Raw genomic sequence first — 27193 nt, forward strand, 5'->3', positions numbered from 1 at the left:
AAAATGGACTAACACAGGTGTATAGAAGTAAAAGCGACTGAGAGAACCCCAGAGGCCAGGAACAGGACAAATGAGTGGATGGTAGTTTCATGAGTACAGCTGTGAACGGAATAGGCTCACTGGATGGTGGGGTGGAAAAGCCAAGGAAATAAAGTTAATGAGTCCAGTTTCTAGCATGTAGTTTGAGGTTACTATGAGACAATAAGGGAAAAATGTCAACTGAGATATTTGGGTATGAGTCTTCAATTTTTAGAAGAAAATTCTGGGCTGAAGACCCAGATCAGAGATACAGTCTCCCAGAGAAAGGGCAGAACCGCAAGGAGCACTGGCATCTAAGCGGAAAGGGAACTGTTGTTAAGGGAGCCACAGCACTTACGTCTCGAATATCCAATCAGCATGCTGTGTGAAAGAAGCCTAATTTTTAAAGCTGAATTAAACAACCACCTTCTTCTTACTGGGAACACACATACACACACAGAGGTTTTTAAGCTAAAAATGCTAAAGATATTTTCGACTAGTTCTCCTCAAGTAAAGAAAACAGAAGACAGGCAAAGAAAGGAAGGCAGGAAATAAAGAAAACGTCTTTCAGGTTTCTCTTTCTTCATTGTTTGAATGGTGCACTTCACACAATTGATGGCCAAAGCAGACAAAGGCTTGAAGGACTCAGAAGGTGGAAGAATACTTATAGAACGGTCTTAAACGAAAGGCTGACCTTGAACTTCAAACTCCACTTGGAAATCCAGTGGAAGACCTTAGATTTCAAAACAAGGTTTTCTGGTAAAATCGAAAGAAAAATTTAATCTTAGAAGGTTAGAAGGTAAATAAGATCAGAATGAGAGCAATTAAGGTTTAGTAAGCAAATACTACATGATGACTAGGTTTTTTTGCTTTCTTTTGAAAATGTGCTATCTGTACTGATTTTCTCAAAATATAGTGTTGAATGATAATTTTTCACAAGTACTAACAAGGATTTTTGTTATTTTTAAGTCTTATAAATATTCATTAATAAAATGAAAATTATACTATTATTCCTATTTCTCATAAGTCTTTCAGAGGGCATGGGGTGGCTTGGATGCAGGCACCACTGCCTCTGGTAGAAAGTAAGTAACAGTTTTGGGTTGTTTTGTTGTTGTTGTTGTTGTTGTTGTCGTTGTTGTTGTTGTTTGGGTTTTTTTTTTTTTTTCCAGACAGAGTCTCGCTCTGTTGCCCAGGCTGGAGTGCAGTGGTGTGATCTCGGCTCCATGCAACCTCTGCCCTGTGGTCCTAGAGATTCTCGTGCCTCAGCCTCCTGAGTAGCTGGGATTACAGGCACGTGCCACCACACCTGTCTAATTTTTGTATTTATAGGAGAGAAAGGGTTTTGCCATGTTGACCAGGCTGATCTTGAACTCCTGGTATCAAGTGATCTGGCCACCTTGGCCTCCCAATGTGCTGGGATTACAGGTGTGAGTCACCATACCCAGCCAGTAACAGTATTTTTAAGTTGAGGCTGCTTCTTGAACACCTGCAGAGCTAAGTGCTACAAGAAATGCCATCACATATCATGTGTGCCATGAGTACAAAGAGAAAACAATTCTTTTTATGTGCTTCTATAGGTGCAGAAAGTCAAATGAACTCTTAACATATGGTTGCTGAGCAAATACGAATTCTCAACACAAAGGTAAAGCTGTTTAAAACTAAATACCTGAAAACCAGTTCATTTCTGATAAGGTTATGAAATACAGAAGCAGCAGGCCTAAGACTGTGAGCTCTCTGCCTATATATAGTAAAAACTTTTAGCTTCTGCGTATCTTCTTAACAAACTATCTACAAGTGACCCAACAACATAGGCTACAGTACAGTTTCAGAGATGGTTTTTCACTTAGTAGTTCATAGATTTCCGGCAAACCCATGGTCCATTTAACTCTAACATTTCTGGGGGGAATTGGATGAACCATATGCAACTACTGGCATGCCACGTTTTTTAACGTATAACCTCAGCAATTGTGTATTTAACCCAACAGAAGGTAAAGGCAGGGAGGGCAGGAGGAATGAGCGAGGAGTTTCACTAAATGCAAAATCTAAACAAAGAAAGACATGTAACTAAAAAACACCTCTGGAAAATGATCTAGGAAAAATTCTGGGGGAAGTCCGGATTCTGGGAGAGAAGGAAGGAGAGGACAGAGAGGATTTTTTACCCCAGCTTCAAACTGAGACCCAGATGCCAAAAGCTGGAACACTCTGAGAGCACTGTCTAATCCTGTTCCTCAACCAACAAGTGCCACCACAGAGAGAGAGCAGTAAGTGCTGGTAGTGAGTGAGGGCACCTGTGTTGCTGGCTATTCTAGGGACTTCTGCATACCGTTATACTGACTCAATAAATGCATGGCAAAGCACGCCCTTGCTTTACAGGCACCACAAGGAAGCCAGCCACTCAGTGCAAATAGGTAACCATGCATTACAGGCCACAAACGGGAGGAGCACCTTTGAGAGTCCCTCACTGTGACAGAGAATGACAAAAGGCTAAGCCCTGAAATGGCCTTAAGCACATAGCATGATATAGAGGAAATACTCAAAAGATGCCAAAAATTCTGTTCATTTTCCATCCCCTTCTCCAACCCCACAGACACTTATTCACTAGTTGGAGTGAGACACACTATAAAATGAATATGAATTCTAAATATCTAGTCAATATCACCTTACCTCGTCAGTTTATTAAAATGCCTAAGAAAGGAAAACTCCAGGCAGGATACCATGTGTTTAGGGGTAGAAAGAGTGGGTTAGGCTATGTCTGGACAATAGGATGCTGCCCAGAAAGCCAACACTGAGTTGAAGCACCAGAGTATGGAGGACCCCAAAATGGGAACATCAGGAAGGGAACAATTCACTGACAGGCAGAAAGAGATGCAATGTGGATAGAGGCAAGCCACTGACCAGCTCTGCCAACCACCCGCGACTGGAGAAACCAACACTCTCCAAGTGACCTGGGTAAAGAGCAGGCTAACTATGTGCTTCCCTAAAACAAAACAAACAAAAACACATTTACCTAAACATGGTTCATCCTAGAATCCCTCTCAATGATTTTCTGCTAGTCCTAGTAAATATATTCTCAAGTGGTCAGTGAAGAAGAATCATCTATCTCATGTACAGTAGTAACTACTAAAAGAAGGGCATGGAACTGTACAATAAACAAGGAGAAAAAAAAATCTATATGTTCCCATGAGAGAAACCAAGGAACTGCGGAGTCCCCTGGACTTTTTTCCTCTTCCCAACACAGTGAGGTCCCCAGACCATGCACATGCTCTGCACTCTCCTCTCCAAGGTCTTCGTGTTAAGCAAGGTAGGCCATGAGCAGACTCACTCATTGAGTAAAGGCATGGATGTTCTCCTCTTGCTCTTCTGTACCATGTTGGCCTGATTCCTCAGGGAGATCCGAATCATAGCTGGGGCCAACCTACAGGGCTCCCCATCCACTTGCATGGGGATGGATTTGTAAGTTAGAAGCATGACTTCTCGACACTGGTGTAGCCTCTCTCCATGGCCCCCAACTTGCAGGGCTGCCTATAAAAACAAGAGTCAAAGGGGAGCAAGGAGTTAGTTCTCATTATTTAAGAAAGCTGGAGGCCAGGTGCGGTGGCTCATGCCTGTAATCCCAGCACTTTGGGAGGCCGAGGAAGGTGGATCACCTGAGGTCAGGAGTTCAAGAGAAGCCTGGCCAACATGGTGAGACCCCGTCTCTACTAAAAATACAAAAAAATAACTGGGCATGGTGGCAGGCGCCTCTAGTCGCAGCTACTTAGAAGGCTGAGGCTGGAGAATCACTTGAACCTGGGAGGCGGAGGTTGCAGTGAGCCGAGGTCACGCACTGCACTCCAGCATGGGCAATAGAGCGAGACTCTGTCTCAAAAAGAAAAAGAAAAAGAAAGCTGGAAACCCCAAGTCCATTGTACATAACCAAGGAGTCTGTGATAAACATAGTAAAATTAGTATTAAATTTATAAAATTAACCACCACCATAGTAGGAAACCTGGATAAACCATTAATACAAATAAACTGAATATTCACAATTTTGATGAGCTTTACCATAAATTCCTATTAACTACTACTTTTTGCTCTTATGTGTTTCAAATCTAAATTTAAGCATATTAGTTTAATACAAAGGTTTTTCTTTTGTGTTATCTATTCTCATTAAACAACCAATGAAAGTAGAACAAAACCAATATGAAGGAGACAAAGCAGGTAGTTTATTAACCTCTAAATTGTATTTACCTAATACTTAAATATGCAGCACATTGTTGATTACTTTTCAAGTTTAGATAGGTGGTTGCTTTTTAACTAAACTTCCTCAAGCTATTTCTACCTGTATAAGATCAACAAAATGCAAAATAACTTAAATTACTTAATTTAAAACATTCTGGAAAGCAAAGCAGCTTTGAGGATCAAAATGAAAGACAGTAAGAATTCAGTTCGTCATGGTAGCCACAGAATGGAGTTTCAAGACGATATTAAAAGTCTGTTGTTAAGGAGCAACACATTTGTGTAACCTCTTCTGACTTAGTAAAAAAAGAAATGTATTTATTATTATTTATCCTTTTAGGAAATAAAAGAAAAATCATACATTTTTGTTGTATAACATACATAGAGCACACAAATTTTATTATACAGTTTAATAAATATTTTATACACACATGTGAACCTCCATCGAGACCAAATTTTGGAAAACGTATAACACCCAAAAGGTTCCTACATGCCCCTTCCTAGTCTATTACACTCTTCCTGCCAACCGACTGGTGAGCAAGAAAGCAGAGGAGAATGCTGTGAGAAGTTACTAAAGTTCTTTTTGCCTTATTATCTGATATGATTTTACTCTTTTTATTTTGTAGTCTTGAGTAGGCCTAATGACAGATAAAATGTAAGACCTGCCTGGTAAGAAGGTATTCCTCTGAGTTTAACCGGACTGAAAATGGCTTGAATACCTTCCAACCTCTTGGTATTGGAAGTCATACACAGTAATCTAGACCACTTTTCAGCCGTCTTCTCAGACTCAAAAATAAAACAACAGCAAATATTACAAACAGGTAGAGTTAACAACTGTCAATGCCACCCTACTGGCATGTCACAATCAATCCAAGATGATTGCACAGACACAAGAGGAACTACTGTAATTAGCTTTTCAGGGTAGACACATTTCCGTTATTGTTAGCACAGTCATATTAAATTATTTTTGGAACAAATTAGAGTATAAGTATTTTTTAAAACTTATTAGAAATACATATTTTTCATGTCTCAGATTGGTCTAGGCTTAGCATCTTATAAGACATAGGCCTTAAGAGCCCTAATAGGAAGCCCCAAGACTTTCTAGAATGAATCATTTACTATTAGTAATACTTTGATTTATTCGTGACAATCGCTATTTAACCTAGCACGTGTTAGTCTTGTGAGAACTTCAGATATTGCTTTTCTGTGACTTGAGAGGAAAATTGAGACAGTCCCTGACCTAATGCATCCGCTGCCATTTATTGCCCCAAGACCATAGCTCTCCTTTGCACTGCAGCTATGTCTTGAGATTTTCTATCTTTTCACACTATGCTCTTCCCTGGAATATTTTCCCTCAACCCCTCTCAAAGCGTATCCTCCTCCTTACTGCCCAAGTCATTCTACTTGCTGTCAGATGGAAAGAACAGGCAATCCTGGGTTGGGGGAGGGGTGAAGCAAGAGCAAACCTTACTCTCCTTTCCTTCCTCACCGCCACTAACAGCCCAGCCTCATTCCTGGAACAAAGTACCCAAAGGAAAAAAAAACTGTGACATGGAGATCAAGCGCAAGAGATCATCTGCTTGTGTTTTACAGACTAACAAGGTAAACAAACCTCTTGTAAGACTAAACAGAAAAGAATAGAAAACATAAAACTATTTTCTTTTTTTCTTTTTTTTTTTTTTTTTTTGAGATGGAGTCTCACTCTGTTGCCAGGCTGGAATGCAGTGGTGCAATCTCAGCTCACTGCAACCTCCACCTCCCAGGTTCAAGCGATTTCCCTGCCTCAGACTCCTGAGTAGCTGGGACTACAGGCACGCACCACCACACCTGGCTAATTTTTTGTGTTTTAGTAGAGACGGGTTTCACCGTGTCGGCCAGGATAGTCTCAATCTTCTGACCTCATGATCCTCCCGCCTCAGCCTCCCAAAGTCCTGGGATTACAGGTGTGAGCCACTGTGCCTGGCCAAAATTATTTTCTTTATTAAAAATAAGAAAGGGCCAGGTACAGGGTCTCACACCTGTATCCCAGCACTTTGGGAGGCCAGAGTGGGAGGATTGCATGAGGCCAGAAGTTCAAGACCAGCTAGGGCAACATAGTCAGACTCCATCTCTACAAAAAATTTAAAAATCACCTAAGGATGGTGGTGCACGCCTGTAGTCCCAGCTACTTGGGAGGCTTAGGGAGGAGGATCTTCTGAGCCCAGGAGTTCAAGGCCGCAGTGAGCTATGATCATGCCACTGCACTCCAGCCTGGCAATAGAGCAAGACCCTGTATCTAAAAAATAAAATTAAATAAATAAAATAAGGAGAGAGCTAAAGAGATAATAGAGAGTTTTCAAAATCATGCAAGAATTTTATGAAAACAATAAATCGAAAAACCTACTTAAGAAAGAAATTTCTGGGAAAAATACAACTTACAAAATTTGGTGTAACAAATACAGAAATTAAATAGATTAGGGCTATTTTAAAAATTGAAAGAGTTATCAAAAAATGTTCCTCATTTTACCTTCCCCACTACCCCCTCCCCAAAAATGTCAAAGAGGCTAGATGTTTTACAAGTCAGTCCTACCTAAATGTTAAGGAAAGACAGTGTCTATTTAGCACAAGTTGCTTTAGAAAATATGATACTATAGCTTTTAAGGTAACAAAACTAGATAAAAGCAGTACAACAAAAAATTTTAGCCTAAATTATATTCATAATCATAAATGCCAAAATCACTTAAAAAAATCTAATTGCTGCCAATGGTCTCTTTTATAGAAGTTAAAGTTATTATGGCTTATTGTTAAGAATCAAGAAATTACGAATTACTCAACATCGGAAAATCCATCATTGTAATTTCAGTACATTAATGGTTTAAATGAGAAAAACCACACTATCATCTCAAAAGATTAAGCAAAAAAATGATGTTCAATGCCTTTTATGATAAAAATGAATTTCATAGAAAACTAAGAATAGAAAGTAGCTTTTGTAACTGATAAAGATCACCTATCAAGATACATAAAAAAATATTATTCACAATAAAAAAAATTTACAAGCATTCCTTTCAAGAAACAAAGTTATCCATTAGCAACGAAAGTTTTCAACATAATATTGGAAGTACTGACCAAACAATGAGCCAAAGAAATAAAATTAGAAAAAAAAGAAGTAAAAGAAAAACGCAAACTTACTAATATTTCCACTGATATCATCCCATACATAAAAATTCCAAGAAAATTCACAGGCCAAGTGTTAAAACTCATAAGAAAGATGGCTGATATACTGTCGAATTAAAAAATCAATAGTATTCTACTACTCTAGCATTAAATAAACAGAAATACAACAGGATATAAAACACCATTTACAATATCAACAAAAACAATACATGCAGACTTTTATGCAGAAAACTTTAAAACTTTATTGAAGGATGTAAGGGAAGACTTAAGTAAATGGAGAGGCATGTTCTATTCATGGATAGAATAATTCAATTATCTAATAATGTTAATTTTCCAAAATTAATGTACCAATACAATGTAATTCAAATTAAAATAAAAGAAATACTATTTTGAGGAATCTTGTTGTCATGTTAATTTCATGTCAACTTATCTAAGCTACAGTAACCAGATATTTGGTCAAATATTCTGGATGCTTCTATGAAAGTATTTTTTTTTAATGAGATTAACACTTAACTCAGTAGACTCTGAGTAAAGCAAACATGAGTGGGCCTCATCCAACTTGCTGAAGACTCTAAAAAGAAAAAAGAAGAACCTTCCCAGAACAGGAGGAATTTGACCATCAGACTGCCTTTGGACTTGAGCTTCAACATCAACTGCTCCCTGGGTCTCCAGCCTGTCAGCCTACCCTGCAAATTGGTGCAAATTGGGATTTGCCAGCCTCCAATTCACAATTCACGTTAGATTAAAATAAATCTCAATCTCTCTCCCCCACTCACACACTCCCTTTTGTTCTGTTTCTTTGGAGAATCTTGACTAATATACTTGTAAAAATGATTCAATAATTAATTTTGAAGGATAAAGATCCACAAATTACTAAGGATAGTTGGAAAGAACAGGGGCAATGGATAGCAGACTGCCCCTGTTAGAATCCGAAATATATAATATTTAAAGATGCAGTCATTAAAATAGTGAAAGCCAGTGGAAATGAATAATAGAACAGAATAGACTCAAAGATATGAGTACATGAACTATGGTGATATGGCATTATAAATTATTGAAGAAATGATGGATAATTTGGACAAAGAGGCTGGGAATATTTCTCACTATATAGAGAAAAATAAAATCAGTATTCTACCTCACGTCATACACAAAGGAACAAGAAATAAAAATACAAATATAAATATTAGTGGGCTGAAAGAGAGGAGAGAGTATTTCTTCCCATCTCTTTTTCTCAATCAGTGTCTAGCAATAGCTAATAATTCCTTTGAGCTTCCATTTCTCACTGAGAAGCACTCTCTCCAGGCGAACCCGTCCCTGTGGCTCCAACTCAGACAGGCAGTCCTCACTGAGGCTCCAACTCTCCTGGAGCGATTCCCTTCTTCAGAGTTCTAGTTCTGCCATGTGACCCTCCCAGCATGCCCATCAACAGGCCTCTCAGGTGGCCACTTCTCCCAGGTTCCAACTCTGTTTTATAGCCTGAGCTCCTTGATGCTAATAACACCATCTTCTCTCGCTGTCCCTCTAGCCCTAGAGGTGACAGAGACTTCCTGTAGTTGTCGATTTATGAATTGCTAATCTACGGGTTGACCTCTTTTCAGTTCTTCTAACATCCCATAACTAGCCTCCTGTACTAAATAGCCTCAATGGATCTATCTCCTATTGAATTATTTTCCTCTTTGATAAACTCAGCTAGTCACCAAAATGAGAAATTTTACTTACATAATGTGCAGTGGCACCAATATCAGCTAATTCATAATTTTTGACACAACATTTTACAAGCTATTTTACTGTCAGGAACCTCTATCATTAAGATTTGTTTCATTTTATCAAACCTCTAGAATTAAGATTTCTAGGCAGTGTTTTTTATTTTATTTTATTTATTTATTTATTTATTTATGTTTGAGATGGAGTATCACTCTGTTGCCCAGGCTGGCGTGCAGTGGCACGATCTCAGCTGACTGCAACCTCTGCCTCCAAAGCAATTCTCCTGCCTCAGCCTCCTGAGTAGCTGGGACTACAGGTGCACGCCACCATGTGCAGCTAATTTTGTTTTGTATTTTCAGTAGAGACAGGGTTTAGCCATGTTGGCCAGGCTGGTCTCAAACTCCTGACCTCAGGTGATCCACCCGCCTTGGCCTCCCAAAGTGCTGGGATTATAGGCGTGAGCCACTGCGCCCAGCCCACTGGTGTGTTTTAAAGCTCCATGGTAAAAACATGCTGTAGGGAACCTAAATACTATTGGTAGTGGTGGTATTAATTATTGTCCACACGAATAAATATTTATAGCAAAAATAATTCCATAAATTCAGTTTCCTCATACGTAAAGTGATTACAGTATGCTGCTACAATCACTTTCAGAACTAGCATTTTATGATTCTGGGTTGTACCTACAGTTCTATAATCATGTTCTCAAATTCTACCTCCTCCCATCTAGAGCCCTGTTTCTTTCCTTGACTGTATAAGCGATGTGATATTGTCCAGCCACTCTAAACTGCTAGAGAGTAAAAAGGAAAGAACTGCATTTGAAAAACCTCCCTTCTGCAAATTTAAAAAAATAGTAGCAATTATTGCATACTTATCTATAAATCAAAAATTTTTCTATGAAAAAGTCTTGTAAAAATCTCAACACTCTCATTGGGATTGCTTGTATACATGTGTCTTTTTCATTTCTGTTTAATGGAAGTAGATTCTAGTCACTACCAAAGTGAGTTCATGAGAAGCAGGAAAAAATAAAGCCACTTTTGTGGACCTGTCCAGTTTTATAGCTGTTAGTGAGATTTAGACTCGTATTCATGATGCGGTTTGGAAAAAAAAAATCATTTGTATGCTTTAAAGGTAGCTATATGGACAATCATTCATCTAAAATCTGCAATATCCTAACAGTATAGTGACAGAATCAACAAAATATACTGGAGCAATGGAATAAAATATATTTGTATAATTCTGGAACAAAAGAAATATACCCTATCTATCTTTTAATACTGGTCCAGTAGAATTCGTCCCTTATATAAGACTGATTTTTTATCTTGTGAAGCAGGAAGTGGAGAACTAAGTAGAATGTAATGCTAAGACAGTACACACTAAGTCACAACGAAACACAATCCAGACCCACATACGATGTATCATCAACTAGGACAAGACAGGCAAAGAAGCAAGAAAACATCATCCATAATAAACAGGGAAAAAAAAACAAAATTATTGCTGGGTGAACTTAAGAGCAAACTGAAAGCTGCAGAAAAAAGGCCAGTGAAGTTAAAAACAGATGAATAGAAATTACCAGATCTGAAAAACAGAGACAGAAATGTTTTATTTTATCTCATGCCCTATGAGACAATAACAAGCAATCTAAAATACATTTATTTAAATCCCAGAAGGAGAGATAGGGAGAATGGAGCAGAAAATACATGAATAAAAATAATCCTAGTTTGTTGGGGAGAAAAAAAATAAACCTTTAGGTCCAAGGAGACCAGTGAACCTAAAACAGGATAAATGCAAAGAAAACCACTGTGGTGGGCAGAACAGTGCTCACCACTGCAACCACCAAAAAAGATGCCCATGTTCTGACTCCCAGGAACCACACAAACCTCATGGAGCAAAAGGGCCTTTCAGGTGTAAGTAAACTAAGGTTGTTGAGATAGGAGGATCATTCTGGATTATCTTAGTGGACCCAATGTAGTCTCAGTGGTCCTTATAAAGAAAAATTAGGGTCTAGAGAATGAAAGTCAGAGAGGACAATGCAAGAATAGAAACAGAGGCTGGAGTGATACAGGACTGTATGCCAAAGAATGTGGGCAGCCTCCAGTAGCTGAAAAAGACAAGGAAACTAATTCTTCCATAGAATCTCCAGAGGGAACACAGCCTTACAAACCCATTTTAGACTTCTGATCTCCACGAATTTAAAATACTAAATGTATGTTGTCTTAAGCCACTGTTGTGGTCATTTGTTCTCAGCAGCAATAAGAAAGTAATACAGCTGCAAAGAGGTTTAAAACTAAAGATAAACTAGTACAATCACCATGGAGAGCAATATGGAGGTTCCTCAAAAAACAACAAATGGAAGTATCATATGATCCAGCAATTGCACTACTGGGCATTTATCTAATAGAAAGGAAACCAGTATATTGAAGAGACATCTGTACCCCCATGTTTATTGCAGCACTGCTCCAATAGCCAAGATATGGAAACTGCCTAGGTGTCCAACAACAAAAAATTTTTAAAAATGTAGCATGTATATACGATGGAATATTATTCAGCCATTAAGAAGAATGAAATCTTGTGGCAACATGGATGAAACTGGAGAACATTATGCTAAATAAAATAAGAAAGGAACAGAACATAAACCACCACACATTCTCGTTAATTTGTGGAAGCTAGAAAAAGTTGATCTCATAGAAGTAAAAAGTAGAACAGAGGATACTAGAGGCTAGAAAGGGTGAAGGGAAAGGGAGGGATAGGAAGAAACTTGTTAAAGGATACAAAATTAAAACAAGATAGAAGAAATACATTTTAGTGTTCTATACCACTGTAGGATGACTATAGTTGACAGTAATATCTAGTTTCAAAAAACTAGAAGGAGGATATTAAATGTTCCCAACACAAAGAAATGACAAATGTTTGAGATGATTGATATCCTAATTATCCTGATTTCATCACTGTACATTATATGTATTGAAGCATCATTATGTATTCCATGAATATGCACAATTACTACTCGTAAATTAAAATTTTGATTTTTAAAAAACAACAAATAAAGAGAAAATCTCAAGAAGAGAGAAAAAAAGACACACTATATACAAGGGAATAATGATGTAAATGACAGCTGACTTTTCATTATAAAATATAGAGGCCAGAAGAAAACAAAACAACTATTTAAAGAGCTAAAGCAAGACAAACAAAAACAAATCTGTCAGTCCAGAATTCAGAATTCTATATCTACAAAAACATAATTCAAAGAATGAGGATAAAATAAAGACATTTTCAGAAAAATAAAATTTAAAACTATTTGTTGCCAACAGAACTTCACTATAAGAAATGTTAGAGGAAATCATTGAAATTAAAGCAAAATGATGCCAGATGGAAACTCGGATCAACAGGAAGGAGTGAATAGCACTGGAAAGGGAGACAGGTGGGTAACAAAGAACTTTCTATCTGTCTTTCACCTCTTAATTTCTTTAAAAGTAACAATTGTTCAAAGCAAATATATTAATGTTGATTTGTGGAGCTCATATGGAATGTAAAGATGTATGGAAATAAGAGTTTAAAGTAATGCTGGGCACAGTGGCTCATGCCTGTAATCCCAACAGTTTGGGAGGCCAAGGTGGGCAGATCACCTGAGGTCAGGAGTTTGAGACCAGCCTGGCCAACATGGTGAAACCTCGCCTCTCCTAAAAATACAAAAATTAGCTGGCCCTTGTGACGGGCACCTATAATCCCAGCTATTCAGGAGGCTGAGGCAGGAAAATCACTCGAACCTAGGAGACAGAGGTTGCAGTGGCCAAGATCATGCCACTGCACTCCAGTCTGGGCAACAAGAGTGAAACTCCATATCAAAAAATAAAAAAGAGCATAAGGTAAGAAAGAGAAAAAGGATTATGAGAAAAAGATAGGTAAATTGATAAAATTACTTGTATCCAGAATGGAGGGGGGATCCTACAGACAGTCAAATGTTAATAGCATTGTAAATATAGACTCAACAATTTAGACGAAATAATGGACAAGTTTCATGAAATATTTAACTTAATGAAGTTGACTCAAGAAGAAATATAAAATATGAATAATTCTATATCTATACTTGCCTTAAAGAAATCTCAAAGCCAAATAGTATATTAGGAAATTCTATGAAATATAGAAGGAAAAAAATCATAGTACCAGTCTTCACAAATTCTTTCAGGAAATAGAAGAGAATGTCATTTCCTGTCTCAGATTCCAAGGCCAGTAGAACCTTTATATCAAAACCCAATCACAATATGCAAGAAAAGAAATTTATTGATCGCTCTCCCTCACAATCATAGTCACAAAAATGCTTAATAAATATTAGTAAACTGTATCCAGCAATATAAAAATGATAATAAATCAAGACCAAGAGGGGCTTATCCTAGAAATGCAAGATCAGTATAAGATTTTTAAAAATTAATGAAATTAGTGATATAAACAAAAGAAAAGGGAAAATTGTATGTCAATTTCACAGATACAAAAAACCTTTGATAAAATACACCACTCATTTGTGATCAAAAGCTCTCAGGAAAGTAGGAATGAAATGGAAATTCCTTAATCATATAAAGGACACTAATAAAAAAATACTACCATTAAGCATATTTTATGAAAAATATGGAATGTTTCCCCATGTAATCAGGAACAATACAAACATGTGCATTCTTATCATTTTTATTCAACACCTTAGTGAACATGCAAGAAAAGAACATTTCAAAGAATTTTCTAGAGTGGCATAAAAACTTTTTAAATAAAAAATAAAAAAGGAAAGGCATGTAAGGAAACAGTAAAACTCTATTTCAAACAATATAATTGTGCTTGCAGAAAAACCTAAGGAATCTATAAAAAAAAAAATGGATCTAATAAGTGAATTTAGCAAAGTTATGAGACAAGGCCAATAAACAAATATGTATGTGTATGTGTGTAGACACACATATAGTTATTTCTATATACTAGCAATAATAATTAAATGTAAAACTTAAATTACTGTTTAAAATAGCATTAAAAAATACTTAGAAATAAATTTAACAAAAGGTGTGCAAAAACCTGAAAATTGCACTAAAGCTACAAAACATTGTTGATGGATATTAAACACCTAAATAAATGGACAAATATACCATGTTCATGGATTGGAACATTCATATTGTTAATATTCCAATTCCTCCCAAAATTATCTAAAACTTAAATGCAATTCCAATTAAAATCCTAATTTTTTGCAGATAATAACAGATTCTAAAATTTATATGCAAATGCCAAAAGATCTAGAATAAGGAAAACACTGTTAGAACAACAAAGTGATTCATATTACCAGATTCAAGGGTTACAATACAGCTAATTAAGACAGTGTGGTATTCGCAATGAGGATAAACAAATCAATGGAACAGAATAGAATCTAGGCACCAAGCAAAAGCACCAAAGCAATTTTACAGAAAAGGAAAGTTTATTCAACCAATAGTGCTGGAAAAAACTGGATAAATGCATTTTTTATGAATGAATACATATCTTACACAATACACAAAAATTAATTTGAGCTGAATCATATACTTACATATAAAAGCCAAAATTATAAATCTTCAAGAAGAAAATATAGAAGAATGGCCTCCCAATCTTTCTGGGAGTAATCAAAGATTTCTTAGGAAGCACACAAAAAGCTCTAATACAAATTAAGCCTTTTTCATAAAATTGGATGTTTAAAACATGCTCATCAAAACAAACCCTAAAAACATAAAATGTATAAACAAAAAGAATATATTTTTAATAAATAAATCTGTCAGAAGACTTGTATCCAGAATATATCTCTTCTATTTCAACAATAAAAGATAAGCAGCCCATTAAAATATGCAAAAAAACACATTTAACTTCTTTTAAAAAAAGACAAAATGGTAACAATAAAATTAAACTTATCCTTACTCTCAAATGTTGTTGTTTGTAAGGACATAATTGTCTGTTCCAGAATTTTATCTGTATAAAACATATATAATTCCTTTATTTCCTTCCAGGGATGGAAGTTTATTCTCTTTCCTGTTTCATCAAGTATAATATTTAACCATCATTTATGTCTCTATCCATTAACACATTTTCAACATCTGTTGGGTATTTAAATCACTTCTCTGAGCACAAGGGCGGTCCCTCGTGCCACCTGGAATGCAGCTAGCTGGCCTTCAGCGACCCTCGACGCCTTGCAGGGCCCCCACCACCCCCACCACCACAGTCATGGCCGGCCCCAGGAACTCTGTCTAGTAAATCACTTCTCATCCAGGAACTCTATATGCCGCTCTTGGGCAAGTAAACAGTATGACATTTCTAAAAAATAATTCTATAATTTTTATTAAGAGGCTTCAAAATGCTTATGTCATTGTAATTTCCTTAGGATTTGCCATAAGAAAATAATCTGAAATGTGAAGAGAGGTTTACAAACAATTATGTTAATTACAGGATTATCTGCAATATAAAACATCAGAAACCTAAAAGCTTCATAAAGGAAACTTGGCATAAAATAATTATTACATAAATTAGGATATATTTATACAATAAAAAAGTAGGTAGTCATTTGTAGTATGGGTTTTCCTTATAATGCGGTTTCATGTATTTTTAAAAATGTAAAAATAAAGCAATTAGAAACACATCAAATATAGTTATTTAAGAGTCATAAAATTGTAACTGATATTTTACTTTAGTTCTTATGTATACCATCAAAATAAGCATACATTTAATATTACTTTTCTTAAAACAAAGATATATGGTAATTGTAAAACATCAACCCTGAGAATTTCTCCATGTACTTTTTGCTCACTGAATTGCCTCTTGCTTTCCTAATTCATAACTATAAAGAAACTTACACAGTTTTATTTCAGTTAACAAAAAGAAAGCTTGGACGTGCCTTCTTTAAAGTTTACGAGACTGAAATCTTTGGATTTCATACTGAATGGCAAATTAGGTTCCCAATTCCTCTGACTGAATAATGCTTTGAACATCTTGAGAAGTTTAAATTACTTAGAAACAAACTCAACATGAAAGGACCTTAGAAACAATAATGGCAGAAAATTGTGGCAGAAATAAATACAAATTACAATGTCTGATTATGGTCTGTGTAAAATCCAAAAAGGTAATCAGGTTACCCGGCACCCAGTGAAGAATCATCTTAATTAGTAGGAATGCATTTCAACCAGTAAAATGAATTGAAGACTTCTACTTTGAAATTTGCAATTACAAGATAAAGAGTCTAAAAGAAACAGTCTTTTTTCCCATTCCAGTAATGCTATTTCAAAGCTCTCTTATTAAAGTGCCACTCTGAATTTTCAATTTTTTGGATTTTACTTAAATCATAAGCAATGTACAAATATATTTATTAGTGTATTCCATGATTTTAAAAGTGTATAGCCTTTAATTACTACACACATATCAATTTCTAAGAAAAATAGTTTGTTTCTAAAAAGCTTGACCTACTGGTTATGTTTTTAATTATATAGCAGCTATATTAAATGTGCAAAAATATATACACATATACCCAAATAACTACATTCGTCTGTTTACATAATCATCTTAAACAAATGTTTGAGTTTTTAAATAATTGACCTTCTTAGAAATATAATATACTAGTTCAAGAAATGTGAAATTGAAGACTGCAAATTAGATTCCTTCATCCTGAATGAAAAAAAATACAATGCTGTACTGCTATATGAGTAGCAAGCAGTAAGATAAAATGTGTCTGAAAATAGAGAAATATATGCCAGTATACATTTAGAGGGCATAGAATGTTCAAAACCATACGGTTTAAACTCCATTTAATTCTGCTTTTCTTAGATAGGATTCTCTTTCTTGGAAGCAATTAGAGTCACTGAAATCTGAGATTCAATCGTGCATTTGATGCTAGCTGATGATGTATATGGATTACCTTATTCACATGATGTAAAGAGAAAAAAATAATTGACCTAATTTTAGTATTCCATTTCCTTTTTGCCAACTCCCATCTGCTATTATTTCTCTTTTTCCTACAAATGATAGAAGAAGAATAAAAAGGATCTGGCAGAACCCCTCCCTCTCCAAAGCAATCTCTCCAACCTGAAAACATCTCCTGAACTCTAAACATATATTTCAAATTGCCAATTTCTATATGTCCTTAGATGTCTTACAGAGATTTTGAATTTAAAATAGATAAAACACAGTGTATTTCTTTTGAGATATTCTTTTATGTTTTCTGTCTCATTTAATGCATTTATCCTTTACCTAGCTATCTATGCTAGCCTCCTGGAATTTGGGTATACTCTTCCCTTTGTACCCTTCACAATACGTCACTATGTCCAAACAACTCTCTTGAACTCACCAGCCCCTCTGTCTTCATCGGCACTTTCTTTCTTCAGGCTTGCAGGCTTCCTCTTTTTTTTTTTTTTTTTTTTTTTGAGATGGAGTTTCGCTCTTGTTGCCCAGGCTAGAGTTCAATGGCTTGATCTTGGCTCACTGCAACCTCCACATCCCAGGTTCAAGTTATTCTCCTGCCTCAGCCTCCCACATATCTGGGATTACAAGTGACCACCACCACGCCTGGCTAATTTTTTGTATTTTTAGTGGAGATGGGGTTTCACCATGTTGGCCAGGCTGGTCTCCAACTCCTGACCTCAGGTAATCTGCCCACCTCAGCCTCCCAAAGTGCTGGGATTATAGGCGGGAGCCACTGCACCTGGCCAGGCCTTCTCATTTCTGCACCTGGACTCACATGCCAGCATTCTGACTTGTCTACCTGCCTCCAGTTGTAAATTCTGTTGTCTTCTACAGTGTCTTCCACATAATCTTTCTAAAGCACAAGTCTGACCCTGTTTTACTCCATCTCTTTTAGCCTCCCTGTTGACAGTTTAAAGAACTCTATCTCTGCCCTTTCTCCACATCGACGGCTTCATTGGCTCTGTGCCATTACTCGAAGCCACCGCTGGAACTCTCTCCTAGGATACAGCGGTCTCTTAGGCTAATTCTCTGACGGTCATGTTCACTTGGCAATTCCACTCCCAGGGACTCCTTCCTCCTCTAAGAAATTATTGCTGACATCCCCATCTTACAAACACTGTTCTGATTTCAATTCTTTCCACTCTCACCCCGGCCTTTCTCCTAGAATTTGCTGCCTCAGATTATGATTGCTTGTTTACTCCTTTGCCCCCCTGATAACACCAAGCTATGAACACCCTGAGGACAGGGCTTTTCTTTTGGTTCACTTCTTAACAGTTTTACCTAGCAGCATCCCACTTAGGGATGCAGAATTTATAGATTCAATGAGTATTCAATAAATGAGTATGATTGATACTAAAGGAATGAAAGCAGAGAGACAGTTGAACTAAGTATTACCTTGAATTTAAAAAAAATCCTATTAATTAGACATCATCACTAGCATTCAAATTTCCCATATGCTGAAAGGACCGTTTATGACCCAGACTAGGAAGATGCACAGTGTTACTTCACTGTATTCAACTCATCCAAGTAGTCACGAGCCCAACCAAATACTAGGGGAAGCTAAATCCCCATCTATGATGGGATTATTGTTCAAAAACTGAAGGCCATTTAAAACCAGAGTCATCATTGGAGGATGCTAGTGAACTAACTCAGTATTTTGAAAATGTATAAAGAAAGAAAAAGAATCACTTATTGAGCCCTTCCTACACAAACTATATGACTAAGTAATCAAACAGTAAGTGAAATTTCTCTTCATAGAAATATTGCAAGTAGTAAATGAAGAAGGATGGAATTATAATATCAGGCCAGGCATGGTGGCTCATGCCTGTAACTCAAGCATTTTGGGAGGCCGAGGCGGGTGGATCACTTAAGGTCAGGAGTTCAAGACCAGCCTGACCAACAGGTGAAACCCCATCTCTATTAAAAATACAAAATTAGCCGGGTGTGGTGGCGGGTGCCTGTAATCCCAGCTACTTGGGGGGATAAGGCAGGAGAATAGCTTGAACCCGGGAGGCAGAGGTTACAGTGAGCTGAGATTGCGCCATTGCACTCCAGCCTGGGCAACAAGAGCAAAACTCCATCTCAAAAAAAAAAAAATAGAATTAGAATGTCACTATTTTGCAACCCTTAATGTTTGCTACATCCAGACATTGACCATCAATATCTGCCAACATTAAAAAAAGAGAAAGAAAGCCAGACATTATATATTCTTTTTTAGAAAAAGAAAACGCTGCTTACAAAGTAGATTTGGGGGAAAATACATGTAGCGTATGTAGATCCATCTATCAAGTACAGAAAAAAGAAAGAAGCACATTTTAATAAATGCCTCAGGGATCCTATCAGCAAAATTCAGACTCAGAAACTTGACAGGGCAAATGACCAGTTTCTTCAATAAATAAATGAGGAAGAGTTGAAGGGGAAACTACGGAGAGTTTAAAGTCGTATCAACCGACCACAATGTGTAAGTTTTATCTGGATTCTGACTCAGAGAAACTGCATAAGAAAATAAACGATATTTGTGATACAACTGGAAATTCAAGCTCTGAGTAAATATTTAGTGATATTCAGGCACTATTATTTTCATTTTTTAAAATAACATAATGTTATCGTGGTTGTGTTTATAAAAGAAAGTATTTTTTAAAAGTCCATTTCGGGCCCCCGCCCGCGCCCGCCTCCTGCCCGCCCTCCGGCCGCAGAGCTGGAAATCGGGCTCCGCGCGTCCGGGGCGGCTGGCGGCGCGGGCGGGCGCGCGGGGAGGACAGGCTAGGGGCGGCGACCGCGAGGGGCCGCGCGCAGAGGGCGCCTGGGGCAGCATGGGCGGCCCGCGGGCTTGAGCGCTGCTCTGCCTCGGGCTCCTGCTCCTGGGAGGCGGCGCTGCATGGAGCATCGGGGCAGCTCCGTTCTCCGGACGCAGGAACTGGTGCTCCTACGTGGTGACCCGCACCATCTCATGCCATGTGCAGAATGGCACCTACCTTCAGCGAGTGCTGCAGAACTGCCCCTGGCCCATGAGCTGTCCCGGGAGCAGCTACAGAACTGTGGTGAGACCCACATACAAGGTGATGTACAAGATAGTGACCGCCCGTGAGTGAAGGTGCTGCCCTGGGCACTCGGGAGGGAGCTGCGAGGAAGTTGCAGGTTTCTCTGGCTCCTTGGAGCTCAAGTGGTCGGGCAGTACCATGCGGCGGATGGCACTTCGGCCCACAGCCTTCTCAGGTTGTCTCAACTGCAGCAAAGTGTCAGAGCTGACAGAGCGGCTGAAGGTGCTGGAGGCCAAGGTGGCCATGCTGACTGTCACAGAGCGGCCAGTACCTCCAACACCAGCTACCCCTGAGGACCCTGCTCCCTCTGGGGCCCCCCTCCTGCCCAGGGCAGCCCTGGCGACGGAGGCCTCCAGGGGCTGCCAGGAGCCATAGAGAGTGTGAGGGTCCCGCTGCTTCCCCGAAATGACCAAGTCGGTGCCGGCCCCAAGGGAGATGCTGGCAGCCGGGGCCCAATGGGGATGAGAGGCCCACCAGGTCCACAGGGCCCCCCAGGGAGCCCTGGCCGGGCTGGAGCTGTGGGCACCCCTGGAGAGAGGGGGCCTCCTGGGCCCCCTGGGCCCCCAGCCCCTGTTGGGCCACCCCATGCCCGGATCTCCCAGAATGGAGACCCACTGCTATCCAACACCTTCACTGAGACCAACAACCACTGGCCCCAGGGACCCACTGGGCCTCCAGGCCCTCCAGGGCCCATGGGTCCCCCTTGGCCTCCTGGCGCCACAGGTGTCCCTGGGAGTCCTGGACATATAGGACCCCCAGGCCCCACTGGACCCAAAGGAATCTCTGCCCACCCAGGAGAGAAGGGTGAAAGAGGATTGCGTGGGGAGCCTGGCCCCCAAGGCTCTGCTGGGCAGCGGGGGGGGGGTAACCTGGCCCTAAGGGAGACCCTGGTGAGAAGAGCCACTGGGGGGAGGGGTTGCACCAACTACGCGAGGCTTTGAAGATTTTAGCTGACAGGGTTTTAATCTGGAAACAATGATTGGGCTCTATGAACCAGAGCTGGGGTCCGGGGCAGGCCCTGCCGGCACAGGCACCCCCAGCCTCCTTCGGGGCAAGAGGGGCGGACATGCAGCCAACTACCGGATCGTGGCCCCCAGGAGCCGGGACGAGAGAGGCTGAGGGCGGTGGTGGCCCCTGACGCAGACCAGGCCAGGCTTCCCCTCCTACCTGGACTCGGCCAGCTGCCTCCAGGGACCACCCGTCCATATTTATTAATGTCCTCAGGGTCCCTTCTACCATCCAGGCCTTAGGGGTAAGCAGGTCTCAGTCCTGGCACCATGCACATGTCTGAGGCTGAGCAAGGGCTGAGAGGCTTGGGCCTCAGTTTCCCTCTGTGAAGTGGGGGGAGGCAGGCCTTCAAGGAGGGTTAGAGGTACAAGGCTTCGTCTCATCTGCTGTCTGAGCATCCAGGCCCAAAGGCACTGAGGGAGTCAGGAGCTGGGGCTCGGCACATACAGGGATGACGGGGCAGGGGGCAGTCTTCCTCCCCCTCCCCGACCAAACCTCTGGGAGCCCTCTCGTGCCCCTCCCTCCTTGTTGTCCAGTGCTGGGTTCCTCACCCCGAGGTCAGGCTGCCCAATCCTCTGGATCACCGGGGGCTTCTTGCCTCAGTTCTCCCCTCTGAGCCCCCAGGCCCTCCCGCATCTCAGGTTGGGGATGGGGACATGGAGAGGAAGGGGCCGCCTACTCCTGCAAATGCTTGTGACAGATGCCAGGAGGTAGATGTGTGCTGGCCAATAAAGGCCCCTACCTGATTCCCCGAAAAAATAAAAATAAAAAAATAAAAGTCCATTTCGAATTACTGATGGATAAAATGATATATATGCTATGCATATGATGTATATATGACATATATTGTATACACATAATGTCTAGGATTTGCTCCAGAATAGTATAATGGAAGAGGTTGTAGGTGGGACAAATATAAGATTGTCCATGAATTGAAAATTATAAAAGCTGAGTGATGATACTTGGGAGTTTGTTATATTATTTTGTTTATTTTTACACTGAAACCTTCCCATATAAATACTTATTTTTTAAAAAATTTTACTAACTCCTCAAGAATGCTGAATAAAGTAAACGCTCCTAGATCAGTGCTGTGATGCACTCTATGATCTGGCCCTTACTCACGTCTTTAGCGCCACCTGTGATCACTCTCTCTTTTCACCTACATTTAAACTACATGAAACTACTTATAGTTCTCACAAAGCACTACAATTCCTCCTACTTCCAAATGTTTGTAAATTTTCCCTTTTCCAGAATGCCAAGTTCCATTCTTCTTCTCCTGGTAAAATTCAGTCAGTCACATCACGCATTGCCAACTGCATACTGCAGGCTACCTGTTGTGGACTGGCCACCCACCGGGGAGTGATGGATATCCACCATTTGCTGCCCCAGCTGCCTCTCCAGCCTTCCCTGCCCTCTTTTCTGCTCTGTGAGGCTGACCTATTTGGACTGCATCAGTGGCTCCCATGTCTTCTGGCTTCAGTTAGACTTCTCCAGATAGACCCACCAGCAGAAGATCTAGAGGTCAAGGTGAAGTGGGAAGTCACTGTATTTATGTCCCTGGCTTGCTCCCTGCCAGGTGAGCACAGGTTGCTTGCTTCCTCTTTGCAAATATCACTCCTATCAGGTAACCCTTTCCAAGCAGTTATTTTTCTGGTACTGGTGATTGCTTCTTTTCCTTTTTATCTTCAGCTCAAGAATTGGTTTCTCACAAATCTAGTGCACTCTTTGTGAAAGAGCCCTCCATTCAACTCCCCACTAATTACCCAGTTTCAGTATTGCTCCTGTATAATTAGTGTAATATTCTAATTATTACACTAAATATACGAATTAGTATAATATAAATTATACTAATTATACAATTGTTAGAAAAAAAAAAACACCCAAACCAGAAAAGACTACAAGAAGAACAAGAACAAGACATAGATATAGTCTGAGAAGGCATAGAAGAAACAGTTGAAGTACATTTCAGAGAGAGAGAGAGCACACGTGCAATGGCGTGGTGGTACAAAAGAAGCAAGGGAGGGTCGATGCTGTGCTTCACTTGTCAGCTGCTTGAGCTAGAAAGCAAAGATAAGAGCAGGGAAGGCTAGAGAACCAGACAGAACCTCGACTTTACAGGCCAAGTAAGGACAGAGATTTTGATCCTAAAAGCAATGGGGAAATATTGAATATTCCCCTTGGCCTTCCAGGCCTAGGTAAGGGATCGTCATCTCGCAGACAATCCCTGAGAGCCTTCTACCACATAATCAGAACTAGGAGGCTCTAGCACATGATAACCACTCAATAAATGTTCATGGGATCAGTGAATAATGAATAAGTAAACCACGTATGGACAGTTTAGAGAGTTTTTTCCATCATATACGGGCATGATTTTGTCACCTCCAAAAATTCTTCCCTGGCTGGGCGCAGTGGCTCACACCTGTAATCCCAGCACTTTGGGAGGCTGAGGTGGGTGGATCACAAGGTCAGGAGATCGAGACCATCCTGGCAAACATGGTGAAACCCCATCTCTACTAAAAATACAAAAAATTTAGCCAGGCATGGTGGTGAGTGGCTATAGCCCCAGCTACTCAGGAGGCTGAGGCAGGAGAATGGTGTGAACCCAGGAGGCGGAGCTTGCAGTGAACCGAAATCGCTCCACTGCACTCCAGCCTGAGCGACAGAGCAAGACTCCGTCTCAAAAGAAAAAAAAAAAAAAAGAATTCTTCCCTGCATATATTCTTCCTAAACGTAATCCTATTTGCTCTTGGCTTGTATCTTCATTTGCAATAAACATAAAAAGCTCTGGAGATAAGGAGCTATATAGTGTTACAACGCTGGAAAGTAAGTCAACCCCAGTCCAATCTTTTCTACCATGACAACTATTTTATTCTAGACATGAGTTAACAAGGGCCATCACAAAATCAGGTGATGAAGATTCTTGCCATAAGCACAATAGATTTTTCTGTTAAACTTCACTAATTCGAGGTAGTTGAGGAAGAGTTATTTGGAATTCATAAGATGAGTAAAAAAGAGACCTATTTTGATTTGTTTAGAATGAGAAATACAACCTTTTTTCTTTTATGCATAAGGTACAGCACAAATCATGTGCCAACCAAAGATGACAAGCAGAAGCTTTGTTTTTATTTGCATTACAAACTCAGTATGGCCTGATTTACACAAGAAATGATAAGCATAATTTTAACTGGTCCCCACATCATTTAATAATAAGCAGGAATGAATGGCTAAAACCTGTTTGAAAATATACTTACACTATAAATTTCCTTCCTTAATGCAAGCAAACAAAATTAAAATACAAGGTGATCTCAATATTGTGGCAACTGAGTATTCACTAGTATCACAATAATGATGTCTTTGTATATTCAGATATTTTGTGATAATGGAGATGATCATTTCATTCATAAGTAAAATGGATATCCACAAGTTGCTACAGCTTCTTTTTTACCTAAACACAAAAGTCCTCAGTGAACCAAAAAAGTATAAAATGCTATGGCTTCTGTGCCAATGCTGGGATGTTTCTATGGTGTAATATTTTTCTTTTATTTGAGATGGAGTTTCACTCATCACCCAGGCTGGAGTACAATGGCACAATTTCAGCTCACTGCAAACTTTGCCTTCTGTGTTCAAGCAATTATCCTGCATTAGCCTCCCAAGTAGCTGGAATTACAGGCAGTACATCATATCCAGCTAATGTTTGTATTTTTAGTAGAGGCAGGTTTCACCATGTTGGTCAGGCTCGTCTGGAACTCTTAACCTCAGTTGATCCACCCACCTCAGCCTCCCAACGTGCTGGGATTACAGGCGTGAGCCACCACCCCTAGCCCGGTGTAATGTTTTTAATTAGCATAAAAACTTTTCATTCTGGTAGAAAATTAATCAGGAAAAATAAGAAGTGATATTCATTTATTCTTGAGGTTCAAACAAATGTGCATCAGTTTCCTTAGTGACATAAATGATGTTTTTTTCTTGTTTTTCCTAAGCAACTCTATAATTCATAAAATTTGCAACTTGATAAAGCAGGAGAAAAAGTTAACTAAAGTCCTGTGAATTGAATAAACTCTGTGACTAAAACACATTTCGTTTTAATAAAATAGTTGTGTTGCTCACCAAAGAGGCCATGGTAAATCCAATGACTTCAATATAACCATCATCATGACGTTGAGGTTCGAAATCGTGGTGATCTCCTGGGTTTCCCCAGGGCATTGTGCCAGCACAATATCTGCAAGAGAAGATGAAAGACAGAAGTAAATATGTCCCATCCTTCTCATGACTATCATGAGGTGTTAGTTTGTAGTTAGACCCAATGTTTATTAAACATAAAAACAGTTTTCCATTCTTGGTACACACCTTCCAATAGAAAAGAAAATGCACTTCTTATCATCTACAAAATACCAAGCTGTGAAAATGGGCCATAATTTTGCAACAAAAGTATCCTGTGGTATCCAACTTTCTCCTCATTCATTATTTATATTTCTCACTATGATTCATATATGTCTGTTTTCTATGATATATCATGAATTGTCTATAGGTGGTTTCAGAATTTGGTCTTAAAGGAAGATGTATGCGTGCCAGTAGAAAAGAGACAGGGAAATGAAGTGGGAAGCATTTGCCATTAATATGTAAGCAAAATAAGAGGTACTCACAGGAGAAGGGAAAGGTAACTATGGAAGATAGAGTGAAGAAGAGATGAAATACAGATAAGAGATTAGAAAGAGAAGGGGAAACAAAAGAAATTGGAGAAATAGAGGAAGAAGAATACAGATGGGAAAGAGGGAGAAGCAAGAAAAGAGAGAAGAAGGACAAGAGACGAAGAAGAACAAGAGAAGAAGAGAGGAAGGACAAGAGAAAGAATAATAAAGCAAAGTAATAAACAATGCTTTCTGAGAATCAAGGCCTTGTACTTCAATTAAGCTGCAAATATATCTGGAATAAAATTGTAACTGACTATATTGAGCACTGCCAAGAATAATCAGGAGACTATGATGTGTTTTCCTAGCCACAGACTTACATACAACTCTCCTGTCAATTAAATTCAGTCTAAATACAATGTATTTGCAGATTTTGTGTCTGAGTTGTTTGGCAGGCAAATAAATGGTTATAGATCCATCCCTTCCAAAATCTTGGCTTCAGGGCCTAGAACATAATTTATGCCACTGAGATAATATGTTTATTTTGAGTCTAGTTATCTTAAATATCTCTTTCTCCTGAAGTGCGTAATAGCACCATGGAGAGTTGACATCCTGGCTAGAAAACAATACTCTAATTCATCCTATTTTTCAAAGCAATCATCTGGCAACAATTTTGAATGAATTCCACACTCGAATCAGACTGGATGATTTTTTTAACAGTTTTTAGGAAACAGAGAACAAAAAAAGTTTTTCAATTCTCTCATTCTTAGAGGGGGAGGAGAAGGGAAAGAACGGTAATTTAGAAATAAATTAAGATGTTCCAGTCAAGAGGGTGCCTGGGTTTCTTAAAGATGGGTAAGTACAGACAATGCATGCCACATGATGCACAAAACCACCAACCACAAACAAAACTAAATAAACCAAATCGGAGAATAAATTATCAGACCTAGAAATCTTTAATTACCCATTTAGATAACTGATCTTCATTGTTTACATCTGAAATTTTCTGTTATGAAAACAGATAACCTCAAGTCAGAGCTCATGTCAAACCAAGGAAACAATACAAACAGAGCTTACCTGGGTATATTTAAAAATACTATACACTGGAACTTCAGTTCCTGAATCTTTGGGGTGAGATCTGTTCCATCACACTGAAACAATCAAAACAGAAAAGGGGTTTTGAAGAAGTCACAAGTCTGAAAACTTATCAAAGATAACTAGTTTGACAATAGTACACACCATGGTCTCTTTCTCCTTGCCCTATCTCTGCTTAAGTGAATGCCAGTCACAATGATTAAAAATATATTCTGGTTATAGCTTTACTGGACCCAGGGTACAGAGGTTGGTTTTGTTTCTACTTAAGGTAAGAACAAAACCTCCATTTGATTAAAACGATTTCTTCTCTTGTCTCACAATCAAAGGAAATATTATCATTCTTAACAATGGATGATTATTAGTTATCTAGACTGATGGTGTCAA

General features: G+C 39.1%; 1 protein-coding gene and 1 pseudogene across 4 annotated transcripts in view; one reads left to right on the plus strand and one right to left on the minus strand.

The window, feature by feature from the left end:
• DGKI (diacylglycerol kinase iota) overlaps window positions 1-27193 on the minus strand; it is a 503130-nt gene that overhangs the window by 192360 nt on the left and 283577 nt on the right. For all 4 annotated transcript variants that reach the window (XM_063642297.1, XM_055284147.2, XM_055284146.2 and 1 more), the window contains exons 18-20: window positions 26792-26865; window positions 25194-25305; window positions 3341-3540 (exon numbers count right to left, since the gene is read on the minus strand). In XM_063642297.1, the coding sequence (XP_063498367.1) occupies window positions 3341-3540; window positions 25194-25305; window positions 26792-26865 (386 nt within the window). The remainder of the gene's footprint in view (window positions 1-3340; window positions 3541-25193; window positions 25306-26791; window positions 26866-27193) is intronic.
• LOC129485052 (EMI domain-containing protein 1-like) lies at window positions 19851-21208 on the plus strand (annotated as a pseudogene).

The sequence above is a fragment of the Symphalangus syndactylus genome, chromosome 6, assembly GCF_028878055.3.
Source record: "Symphalangus syndactylus isolate Jambi chromosome 6, NHGRI_mSymSyn1-v2.1_pri, whole genome shotgun sequence".
Lineage (NCBI taxonomy): Eukaryota > Metazoa > Chordata > Mammalia > Primates > Hylobatidae > Symphalangus > Symphalangus syndactylus.